The 12876-nt window shown below is 35.9% G+C and overlaps 1 protein-coding gene across 1 annotated transcript in view; it reads left to right on the top strand.

The window, feature by feature from the left end:
• The window catches only part of LOC132555705 (TNF receptor-associated factor 4-like), a 36326-nt gene extending 26666 nt beyond the window's left edge, over nucleotides 1-9660 (top strand). The window contains exons 3-6 of the mRNA XM_060220068.1: nucleotides 7126-7395; nucleotides 8220-8381; nucleotides 8602-8757; nucleotides 9043-9660. Coding sequence (XP_060076051.1) covers nucleotides 7126-7395; nucleotides 8220-8381; nucleotides 8602-8757; nucleotides 9043-9660 — 1206 coding nt within the window. The remainder of the gene's footprint in view (nucleotides 1-7125; nucleotides 7396-8219; nucleotides 8382-8601; nucleotides 8758-9042) is intronic.
• Nucleotides 9661-12876: the final 3216 nt, after the last annotated feature.

Genomic DNA, 12876 nt, shown 5'->3' with positions numbered 1-12876 from the left:
CATGACTAAATCATCCCTTCAGGGGAGGCAATCACCCATCAGGGGAGTTAATCATGCTCAACAAGGGAATCAATCAAGCTCATCAAGGGAAGTAATCATGCATGGAAAATGATAGGATACTGGAATAGTGTTCATTTAACAGACTGTGTTCATGAAACCTCTCTCAGAACTACCCGTAATTTAGATGATCCAGGGCAGATGATGTATTTATTTTAAAATGAATGTTTCATTGAGGAGGTAAAATAGATGAAGCAGATAACAGGAAGCAAGCATTATCTAATTTTCTACAACATAAGGATGTGTAAAAATGAATTTATGAAGGAAAAAGTTTGGTAGACATGGAGTTTATACCAGCCACACTCTGGTCTAATGCAGAGGAATTTAACAAGTTACATCATTGCATCTAGGTGTCATTTCTATACCATGGTTTTTCAGTAGAACAGCATCCATTCAGTGTAGACAGGTAAAGTGTAACAGACCGCAATTTCTATTGAACAGTGTATTGATTCTGTTAGCTATTTTAAACCTTTTTCTAGTATGATATTCAATTAGATGGCCTAGCTACCACAACTCAAGGTGTTACAAGTAATACCATTCAATCTGTCTTTGATGTCCAACCCTTTCTTCACACTCATTGCTCTCAATTCTGTCTATTTTCCTTCAGCTTATCCTTAACATTACAGTAGCAAATTGCATGTTTGTTGAACATTTTTAATCATCGTTGTGTAAAGGATGTGGTTTTATGACTGGGATTTTATCGCATGTCAGGAGCTTACATGCTGCTGCGTGTAATATAATACCAGAGGTAACTCATGCACATTTTACTGCATGCATACAGGACTAAATCTGTCAGTGACTACCAAACAGTGTCCAACGCTGTACAAATCTTCATTCATTCTTGATATCAATAGTGTATTGTTATCACAGTACAATTTACTACTGATTTCTTTTCCATGTTTAGCCACAGTTGACTTTGTAAATATTGACAAGGGTATTATATTGACTAGACTGTACCCACAACATTCCCTTTTATTGAGTTGGGTTACAGCAGGTGCTTGCTGTTCTGTTGACAGTAGTTGATGTCATACTTGTTATAATGTTTGAATTCGTTTCACAAGATTGGCGGGATATTGATCATTTATCGGGGAAAATCAATCTTGGATTTAATAGGAGAAAAAATAGTGAACATGCCTATGAGGAGTATAAAATCCATTTGATGGTATTGTGATGACAGATTGTATTGATTGGTTTTCATTGGACCAGTAAAAGGGACTCGAGGCAGTAGGGGATGTCAGCTGTTGTCCCTTTGTGTGAGCTATTTGTCCGGCGTGGTCATTATCCCCTCTACACCCTGTAATGAGCTGGGCTAGGTTACTATACAACTTCTAACAGGACATGCAGATGATGTTGACCTCAGGGAACTGAGATCATCAAATCGGTGGTAAGGAGACAGATGGGAATGTTCATTGGATATTCTTTTATTTAAGGTAAAAAGGACACTTTTAATCCAATTAGATGACAAAGGAAATGACTGTTGCCAGTAAATGGAATGAAAGGGTGATGACTTAAGGACGCCCCTTCAGTTTAAATAACGGAACCATAGGACAGTGTCCCTCTATATACAACAGGACAGTGTACCTCTATATACAAAAGGATCATTTATAGTGTTATACAGTCAGTGATCAACATTACTGATAATAAGTTTAATTATATTACATCACACAACATTAAACCTGTACTCTTGTAATTGTACATACTGTTATTAACTGTAATCTTCACCTTTTTCTGGACTTACTGAAGTGTTGACAAAGAGATTTTTGTTTAATGGAAGTTTATGTGGACACTGATATTTACTTAACAGAAGGGTGTAGTAGTGACTTTAAGTCAGGTTGTCATCTAGGGCGTACTCCTTGAGGCCTGCTGTATACTTACACAGTGGTCCCAGCTGTAAACGATAGATGGTGTGGTCCAGTAAGAGACTGGACAGTCAAGTTTGGTCAGTCCATTACAGACAGATTATATACATCCTATGATGATTCACACCATAAACACTTTAAACCTTAATTATAGCCTCGGCCAGCTGTAAAGACACGACCAGTCCGCTGAATTCTGAGGCCAGTATTAGAAGATTAGTGATATATTGACCATCATCGTGCTCAATCAACCATTTCTTCACAGTTTCACATCTTGATAATTGTGATACTGTTGATAGGCTGATCTGTTTAGGAGGAATGTTATCTTTAGGATAGCCATGGAAACAGTATTTTAGTGTGGTGTATGGCTGTGTATCCATTGATTTTTGACATATCAGGGGAAGTTGAATCACTAGGACATTGATGATTGTGGTGACTGGGTAGATTGTACAGGCTCTTTTTGCTGTGTACTATCTACCTCAGGCCTGGTCAGCCAGGTGTACATCAGGTAAGTTTTACTGTGTCTCACAAATTTAATTGTCATCTACTTCATATTGTATGCTGTGGTTAAAAAATTTAGTGTTGTTGTAAGATAGAGCAATTTTGAAAATAGGAACGTTTACACTCTGACATCTATATGTTTTCACTGTGTAAAATCAGCTGACAATGAGAATTTTGTTCTACAAGTCCGTTAATCTTCCTCACTCTATGAAAGGAAATGTCAGGTAGTGTTTGTTGAAATTTCTCTTTCTGCCTGTGATGCATGTACAATATGTTACCTGTTGAATAATTTTCTCCTGTTTTCATAGTCGTGCTATATTTCAAACTGTACGTGTACTACAGATGGCTTTAAAATGCATGTTAGGAGTCTTATATGTGGAATGCAACATGTAAGGTAATTTTAGCATGTAACACATTTTACTACATATAAGAAAATGTTTGTGTATTGTTATCAGGTATTCTCATCAATGTAAGGTCATTTTAGCACCTCCTGTCTTCTCCGTGGGTGTGAGATTAATTGTGTATGTACCACCTGTGATCTCACATGCTGTACTAGAGGACTGTCTGTCAGGTTGTAGTTCCCAGAGGCTGTGCTAACTCCCAAAACACAGCACTGTTACTTTTAATGTCAGGTCACCTAGTACTGAATGGCCACCCAAGTTTCAGTAAAATTTTATCACTTTTTCTCATTGAATAGATTCACTTGATTCATAAATCGCATATTTTTTTTCAAAAGCATGGAACCTAAAACAGATGCTAATATGAAGCATCATACTACATTTTGAACCATATGAGATTGATTTGAAGAAAAAAATAAGCAGTTTAAATATTTATAGACTATAAACTCTCAGTAACGATAGCTAAATTGCAGTATAATGATCAAAATTTTATTGTCAGCAAAAGCTTAGTTATGGCAGGTTAAAGTTGACCTTTTAAACAGCCTGCATGTATTCATGGGAGACAAACAGTTCCATGTTCTATGGGAGTTTGACCACATGTGGAAATATTGATAAAAAAGTTGGGGTCACTTGTTCCTAAGTTTCCAGATTCAGGAGACTTGCACCTGGTGATGATGTAAGCAAGGTTATAGTGACCTTTACACAGCTGTTGAGGTGTATTAGACCACCAAAATACATCAGCTGACTTTACAGCTGAGAAAATTTGGGGGCTAAAGCCTGAAATCCCCACAGACTTGAACTCAAACTGACCTGATCTCTGAAATTTTGGCACATATAATAAAAGGGTCCAGCTGTGCCCATCAAAAACTAGGACATACATGTAATTTGTATATTTTGTTCTTAATTAATAACAAAACTTGGAAACTGTATTTGTTAATTTGGACCTGTGTTTTTTTACGTCAGATCATATGGTATAAATGCCTTTGTTTATCACAGACTATTTCATGCTACAGTGATTGTTTCAACGAAATAAAGGTCTTAGTAATTCTGATCTTGGTAACTTAGGTGCTTTGAATGCATAGCATTTCCTTGAATAAAATAGTGTTTCTTTGATGCACAGAATGAAAATGACAAAAGACATCTTAACGCTGTATCCCATCTGTGTATGGTAGGTGTTTTTTCATCTGCCATTATAATATAGGGTGGATGTACAGGTGTTGCCAACAGCTATAGAGAGCCAGGTAGCTGTTGTATATAGAATACCACATTGATTTTCCATATATCATCAGTATAAGCCAAGGATGAAATGAGGTAGCTAATTACCATATCTAGTGTTTCATGAATATTGTTAAATATGTGACAGGCCTGCCAAACAAACTGGAATTCTTTATTGATGATCTGGGTCCATAACTTTTCCCTTATTTGAATACTGTTACCTGAACTGTATTTCCTAGAAAAATAATATTCAAATTACATGACTGTATAAATAAACCTAAATAGATGTAAATTGTTGGTGATACTGAAAACAGGATACAAAATACAAAAGATTGTGCTTTCACTAAAACTGGGATTCTAACCGTGAATATCTATACTAGTAGATAGGTATTCTCAGGCCACTCTGGGCACTGAAGGTGGGCACTAAAAGTGGGCATTCAAGGTGGGCACACAAGGGGTAAATGTTCCTAACCATTCTATACACAGTACTTAAAATAAATTTGGGCATCACTCTCATAGGACCAAAAGTTAGCCTATAGGAATTTGAGCACATTTTTGAGAATTTTCAGCAGTGTCATTATTATGAAACTCCTGAAATGGATGCTGTATGTAACATACTATGCTAACTGACAGTCACTTTGAGGTGTAAACCAATCATTCTAAGTCTTGTACTTATTCAAATGTATGTTCATTATAGTCTCAGTATAGTGAGATATGGTCCTTAATCAAATCTGATCCTGCGTGTACAATAGTACCAACAGGTACATGGAATTCTCCACTTTGGTGGTCAGAAAAGCTTTGATCTGTTACCATTGCCCCCAGCGAGTGTTAGTAGGTAATAGAGAGCTGGTCCTTATCACTGGCACAAGTTCTAGATAAGGAATCTGCTGACAATTTATAATTTTAATACCATTGATTTATACCTGGAGACAATAGTTGGTATTTGGTAGGAATGTTACAACAACACCTGCAAGTCATATTGTGTACCATACATGTGTCCAATACACCAATATAACCTGGCTATACAGGTGTACATACCTATACACTGACCTACCTGAAAGTACTCCCAATGACTCACCTTTGTCTGTGGACACAATAGTTAGCATTATCTTATGATATGGTCTAATTGATATGTGTTTATTCTCCCATCAAACTCGAGAACACACATCAGGTGTTGGACAGAAAATCGTTCCAATTATAATTAATTGCTTTAGATTTAAATTTTTATTTGAAAGCAATAATCCATCAGATAATTTAAACATATTACCATATATGGGATTAAATGGTATTATTTGAAGCCATGTTGATCAATAATCAATTTGTCAGTCACACACTGCTGAATGCTGATGTGTGTTCTGGGCAAGAGGGATTACCATCACAATGGTAAGTAGACGCTAGGCTGGGGACATTCAGGGGTAATGTTACTCAATACATTAAAATTTATGAGATAATTATAGATATACATCCACAAAATTGTCTCTTATTTCAGGCTTCAGTTCTTATAGACCAGACAATCAGACTGCTGATGAAGATTAATGGTATTTTCTGTGCTATACTGAATAGCTTCAAATATTCCATATATTTACTTCAGGGAAAAACTTATTTCATAATTGTATTTCTATATATCCGTAAACATAAACACAGACTTGTGAAGTAACCAACATTTTGAATGGTTTTTTTGGCCAGTCAAATTTTATCTGTAAAATCACCTGATAATGTTTCCATTCTTAACTGTACAAGGAGATATTTGAGAAAGCTAGCTCGTCATACACCTGTCAAAATTCCACAACCTACAAGATTACATGTTCAGATAAAGAGTACAAGATACCAGGGTCTGATGTAAATCCATTGTCATTGAGTGGTACTTCAGGGGAGATAATCAAACATCAATTTGGAATGTTTATAGTTACCCCAGGCAAATATGTCCTAGTATGTGGAACCTTATCATCTGATTATCTGTTGTAGTCATTGTGAACAGTGAAATAATAATCAGGAAGAGGTAATCATCAGTGTAGTAATATTTACATAAAGAAAGAGGCTATGTCCTTAGGGTAGGTTCTTGATATGTTAGTGATACGTCTCAGTTCAGTGCAGCACTAGCTGTATCTATACTCCATACCTCCCATTAATGACATGCTTCCTACATATCAAGTGTTGCCTAAATCGAAGGCTTTATGCTGTCTTCATGTCATGACAGAACCATCTTCTGAATAAAACATGGGGTCAGACTGATGAATACTCCATGGAAATCTTTTGAATATTTATGGTGATTATGATGTAATATTAGGAGAGAATGTTTGGGATATTCTGTATCGGTCATTTAAGGATCAAGGATGTATTTTTAATGAGTTTTGTGTTTTCTGGTGTAGCTCTGGTATTTTATCTGGGAGATTTGGATGCATTCCAGGTTAATGTGTATTTATAATATGCCATAATGATTTTTTCTGATTAACAACTCCACAGATTTTCTTGCTCAGTCTCACATTGATGCAGTGTTGTCATACACCTGTTACCTGAATAGAACATTATAATTATCTTACCTGGAAATGTTACAAGTACCGAGAATGTTGTCATGTCTTGAGTTGTGTAGAGATGTTGAACAGGTATTGTGTTTATCAATATGCATCAGTTAATGTAGCAGGTTTTGATAGTACCTTTCTATCCTGCAAGTTTCACACTAACAGGATATTACCTTTGGTTAAATCTGTAAAGTGGCAGGCTGGAAAGTGGCCGAGGGTTGCTGGTTCAAGCCCTGATGGAAGCATTATGCATGCTAATGTTGAAACAAACTGTAGACAAAGTATAGGCATGAGGAATGTTGTATTCTCTGTAGCGTTATTAGTAGTCTATGTCACCTTTAACATAAATGAATTGTGGTAATTTTCAGTGTGTATTAAGTATTTACAAGTAGATGATTGCTATTGTTTTGTCCCTGTGTTATATGATAAATGAGATGCAGCAACACAAGCAGCTCTATATTCATTACAGTTACATTAGAATCAGCTGTTAAACTGATTGGATTCGTGTGTTGCATACTTAAATAGTATTTTCTTGCAGTTTTTGACTCTAAGAATTACATGAAAAAATTTTGATTGCAGATCTACCCCGATGATGATCTTACGTCTGAGGTAATGAATAGTCTTATCCGATGTCGCTACCATAAGGATGGGTGTCGCTGGGTAGGCAAGCTGCATAATCTTCAGTCACATCTCGACCAGTGTTGCTATGACAATATAGCTTGCCCTAACAAGTGCCCAGCCCTCCTGTCTCGTCTATCCTTGGAGGACCATCTTGAGTTCTCCTGTCCTAATCGTCTTGTGGTTTGTGAGTTCTGTAATCAGCAGCTTCCTGGAGACACATATGAGAGGGTGAGTTGTGTATATATTTTTATATATCAATGACAAAATATCTCTGGGGATTTTTTTTTTATATATCTTAAGGGATGGAATGAAATGGAAAATAAAACATCTCTGAAAAAGGAGCAATGAAGGAGATATGGGTACCAACAAATGTATCTTGAAAATTCAGTTTTAAGTGAATAGCTAGGAGATGAAATTTTAGAATAAAATCAATCAAAGAATATTGTTAGTCTGTTACTGTGTAGAGTTTGTAGGAAGCTGGGTTAAGTGTACTCTTAATGATACTCCTGCACTTGGATATAACGTAGTGTGTATAGGGGCTCTGTGTGCATTCAAATTGGAATCAGCATGACACGACCTGCAGTATTACTTTGTTATCAGCATTAAGATATCTCAATTATCCTTCTAGGGAGTTTACATCAATCTTATCTGTGTTTAATTTTGTTAGGTGTAACAGAATTCCATGTCAGCAGTTACCTCATTGTAGTGTAATTCTATGAAGGAATTTTAGAAAGGTTCAAACACGTGTTGTAAAGGAATCTATTTGTGCTTGACTGAGATAAGCTGTTTTACTGGTCCTGTCTGAATTCTCAGCAGTAAAGTGCACTGAAAAGTGGCTTTGTCAAACTTGTTCCAGTATAGTCCTCCTTATGTTACTAAACTCTTTTATAATAATTTTAAAGATTCCTTTTTGATACGCAACAATTTCTCAATGCATACCAAAATATATTGCCCACTTGGATTTTAACTGTTGTTACTCTCTTTATAATTTTTTGTGGTGTGATATTAAAAGGCCTCAGATAAATGGGAATATTTTTTTTGCATATTTACAGACACATTCTGGCCAGTGTCCCTTTGAGGTGATGTGGTGTGAAAACAAATGTGGAGCCCGACTAGAGCGGCGCTTCCTTAACAACCATATGAGAAACGAGTGTCACAAGCGCACAGTAGAATGCTCCTACTGCAAGAGGGAATTTGTACAGGAAACATTACAGGTATTTCTTCACATTCAAGATATCTCTATTATTTGAAATAGTATAATTTTCATCTGATTTAATATATTGACTATCCCCACTCCCCCAACCTCTGTGCTGTGCTTCATTACTTTTTAGAGTTTGGATTTAGATATAATTGTCTCCCCTGTTTATATCCCCTTGTTAGATTGGATTATGACAGTTATCACCCTTGTTTCATTGTTATGTTTTCATATTCCAGACTCATCAGTACCAGTGTCCTCGTTTTCCAGTAACATGTCCTAATCGCTGTGACCCCACCAAGATTGCAAGAGAGGACCTAGATGTCCATGTCCAGGCCCTCTGTCCATCTGCTACAGTTAGCTGTGCCTTCAAAAAGGCAGGATGTTCTCACAAGGTAAAAACCACATGATAATTTATGTTTTTTTGTAATTACCCTTCCTAGATAGACGTTTAACATGAAATTTGGTCTTATGTATTTATAATTCTCTTATGATTCATTATTTGGGATTTGAAAGTTTACTAAGGTAATATAAGATTTTCGAGCTAATCTGGGCATCATCATAAGAATGAAAAATTGATAATGCATTCTTAATGAGTTACCAAATGATAAATTTTATCAGACTTCAGAAGCTTTAGGGATCAGACTGTTATAATCTCCCATTTGATATCTTTTTTTCAGTGCCCAAGATTCAGTATGGACAAACATGTGGAAGAAAATATGAAACACCACCTGCAGTTGATGTGTGACTTGTCACATCGCCAACAAGAGGAGATAACCCAGCTTTGTGATGCCCTTTACTCACTGTCACATGTCACAGATGGCACCTTCATATGGCGCATCACTAACTACAAACAAAAGTTCCTTGAGTCTGTGTATAAAAGTGTGGAGATTGTCAGTGAGCCCTTCTACACCTCTCGCTATGGCTACAAGATGGTGGCGTCTGTGTTTCTGAATGGAAATGGGGCAGGGGAAGGCAAAAACTTGTCAGTGTATATCAAGCTCCTCCCCGGTGACTATGACAATCTCTTAGATTGGCCTTTCTCCCTTCCTATCTCATTCTGTTTGTTTGACCAATGTTCAAGTCCGGACAAACGCAGCAATATTTCAGAGAGCTTTACTCCTGACCCTACGTGGAAGCATTTCCAGAAACCTCTGAAAGATGCAGACAAGGACACGCTGGGATTTGGTTACCCAAAGTTTGTATCACATGATGTCCTCAAGTCCCGTGATTACATCAAAGACGATTGTATTGTGATCAAGGTCAAAGTGGACAACAAGAAGTTCATCTGTCCCTGAGCTGAAGGGCACTTTAATCTCCCACTGGTGCTTTAAGTGTATAGCACCCAATGGTCAGACTAAAAACAATGTTATATCTCAGGATTTGTGAATGTTATCACAACATAATCTCTAACCGAATGAGGATCCAGGCCACTTAACAAGACATGTTTCAGTAACTCTCACGACAGGAATGACTCCTTACAAGGCTCTGGCAGTCTCTGTAAGGACTGTATACTGTGGAATATGATATTAACACTGAATTTACAGTACCAAGCTCATCAGTCAAACTTTGATACTGCCAATTTAGACTGGAGGTCAAAAGCCAATCTAAGACTTTTATCTATGATGGAAACATGAGCATTGATGAGGTGTTAATGCTGTAGGCAGGAGCGAACTTTGGATGATACTGTCCAGTGGATCATTGTTTTTGTCTTCAGTTAATCTGTAATATACTCAGTGTGCCATAAAATGATTAAGGGAAGCTAGATGTTCCTACCAATATCCAGTCAAGGGTTAGAAAATGCTTTGTTTGACTTATCAAGACAGTGTTTTTGTCAGTGTTTTTGAGGGGGAGTGGGTAAGAATCTAGTTGGAAATCACAAAATATATTAAAAGATTTTGATTTAAGCATTTGATATTTTTAATGCGTTTTATAACTTGTAGCTCATGTATTTGGAATGAAAGTGACTAGATTATGCTGGCTCAATTGGAGCTCTTTTTTAATTTGCTAGAGATCAATTATCTTTTGTGAAAAATCAGTATCCATAGCAACAGCAGTGATAAAAGTCCAAATTCTTATCTTAAAGAATGCATCAGCAGAGATATTAAAAAAGAACATGGAAGTGCCTGATTAGTATGCAAGTTGATGGGTGGTTCTCCATAATTTAAAGTAATCTTAATTGGTTGACTATCATATTTATGATACAGATTCATTGATTGAATGATATTACACTATGTATTTTGAAAGGTCATGAACTTTATTCATCATGTGATCGATCATCACCATTTTACAGTTGTGTTTATAGTAGATAAAGGGGGATAACTCTATGTTTATAGTAGATAAAGGGGGATAACTCTGATTTATTGAGGTGTGAGTAAAAAAAAAAACTTGTACAGGTATTTTATATACATATATACTCAAGCATCATAACACCCACTCATGTAAATCCATTCAGTGATCTCAACAAGAAGTGTGCTTGATGTGTCTATATTAGCAGGACTTGAGTCTTTCAAAGATAGTTTGACAGATATATAAGATATAGACAAAGTGTGTGAGTGAGACATTACTTGCCTTATTCTTAATCAACAGTTGTTTAACATGTTTAAAGGCATTTCTGATGTTTGATCATTTGACTTAACTAGATAAACATGAAAGCTTTGTTTTGTTTAGGGAAATATGATATAGCAGGGACCATTGTCACTAGACATCAGTCTGGTGTCTAGACTTTTGTTATTTCCACCTTGTTTAATTAGTCATTAGCAATGTGTATATTAATATTATTATCAAAAAATGCCATGTAGAATGTTTTGACTGACTTAGGAAAAAGAAAAAAATCAGCAAATTCAATCCTACTTCATTTGAAGTTAACTTTTTATTTTGGATAATTTCAAAATTTCAACCAAAAACTGCGAAATGCATTTAATAGAACATGTCTTTATTATATGCATTCTGTCTTTAATGTGAACTTGAGGATGTAAACACTTATTGTTTGAAGTACTTGTGAAAAACACATGCAACCTGTGAGAATTTCGTGTCTTATTTCTTCATATCATGAATTATTTCCCTTGTTTCCAATTGTTACCGATTCGGTGCTTCTCTCCTGAAAACTGAGTAGAGGTACTGTACTGTAAAAATGTGTTGTAGAGTAAGGACTGACGGTACTGTTCCTAGCAAAATTATGGGATAGCTTTATGAATGATACTCGGCCTCTTTCATCTCTTCAGGTAGTAATTATTGAATGGTTGGATCATAGCTCTACTTGCCTAGTGCTATAAGATATTAACCTGTATGGGACTAATGTTAGCTTTTAACTTGCCTAGTGCTACAGAGATAACACTGTTATTGCTATTGTTATTATTGTTACTGTTGATATTAATGCAATCACAATTTTCTTTTATCTCCTTTACTGAAAAGGACAAATTAAAGAAAGAAATGTTATGTTTGTCATCACAGTTGGGATGAGAGGAAGATTTTAAAATATTGTGGTAATTCAATAACAAAATGTACCAATGCCCTTATAAGGTGATGAGTTTTGATTGAGGAATTCCGTGTAGGAAATTATGGGACATAGGATCTAACTCTCCAACATGGTTACCAACATGGTTACCAACATGGTACCAGATACACTATATAGACTGTGTGTAGAGGTGTATCTGCCCTAACTGGTCCTGATATGCCAAATATTTGCAATGTTAACTTTTCCTATTCAATATTCACTGATGATTGTTGAGTTGTCCTAAGAATATGTATCTGGACATATTTAAACATAATTACATACTTTAACAGTTATGTATATTGCAATGTTGGAGTAATCAATATAGTTTACTAATTTTATTTATGACCTTCTCTATCATAGTGACCTCCTTCAGTCCTTGTATGCCCTAACTACAATGTCTATCAATCCTTTTGAATCCTAGTATCTTTTGAACTTCCCTGATCCTGGTATCTCCTAACTCATCCCCTTACTCTGAAAGTCTTGTCTTAATGAACTACTTCAGTCCTTGTATGAACCTCATTTTTCTTGTACACCTACCTATTTTGCACTTGATACTTACCTGAGTACAGGTGCAGTTACACGGACACAATTCCCTGTCTCCCCGGTATTATGTACTGTATATGATGATGGTCGTATAACGGGCAGAAACATTTAGGCAAGTAAACAACACAAATGTCCTTGTAGAGTTGAATTTCTTTATCATGTCCTGTATCTGTGGATGGTTGATACCATCATACCTTTCTGTCTTCCCTTCATCTTATACATTATACATTTGTACAGAGATTTGTTCTAGTCAGTTTTCACCCATGTTTTACTATGTATTGGTGTATTTCATATGTCCATATTTATTGATGTATCGTTTAATTATAATAAACATAATAAAAATATTTTCGTGATTGTCGTTCTTTGTTGGTAATGTTGTTATTCAACAAAGTGTTGAATACCCAGCATTTCCTGAGTATGATTTGTGGTGTTGCTATTTCGTCAGGGTGATGTAGAAAATGTGTAAAAGAATCCA

This window comes from Ylistrum balloti, unplaced genomic scaffold (assembly GCF_031769215.1).
Source record: "Ylistrum balloti isolate Yb309-2 unplaced genomic scaffold, AGI_CSIRO_Ybal_v1 Utg370510, whole genome shotgun sequence".
NCBI classification, from domain to species: Eukaryota; Metazoa; Mollusca; class Bivalvia; order Pectinida; family Pectinidae; genus Ylistrum; species Ylistrum balloti.
This window is presented reverse-complemented; position numbering and strand designations above follow the sequence as displayed.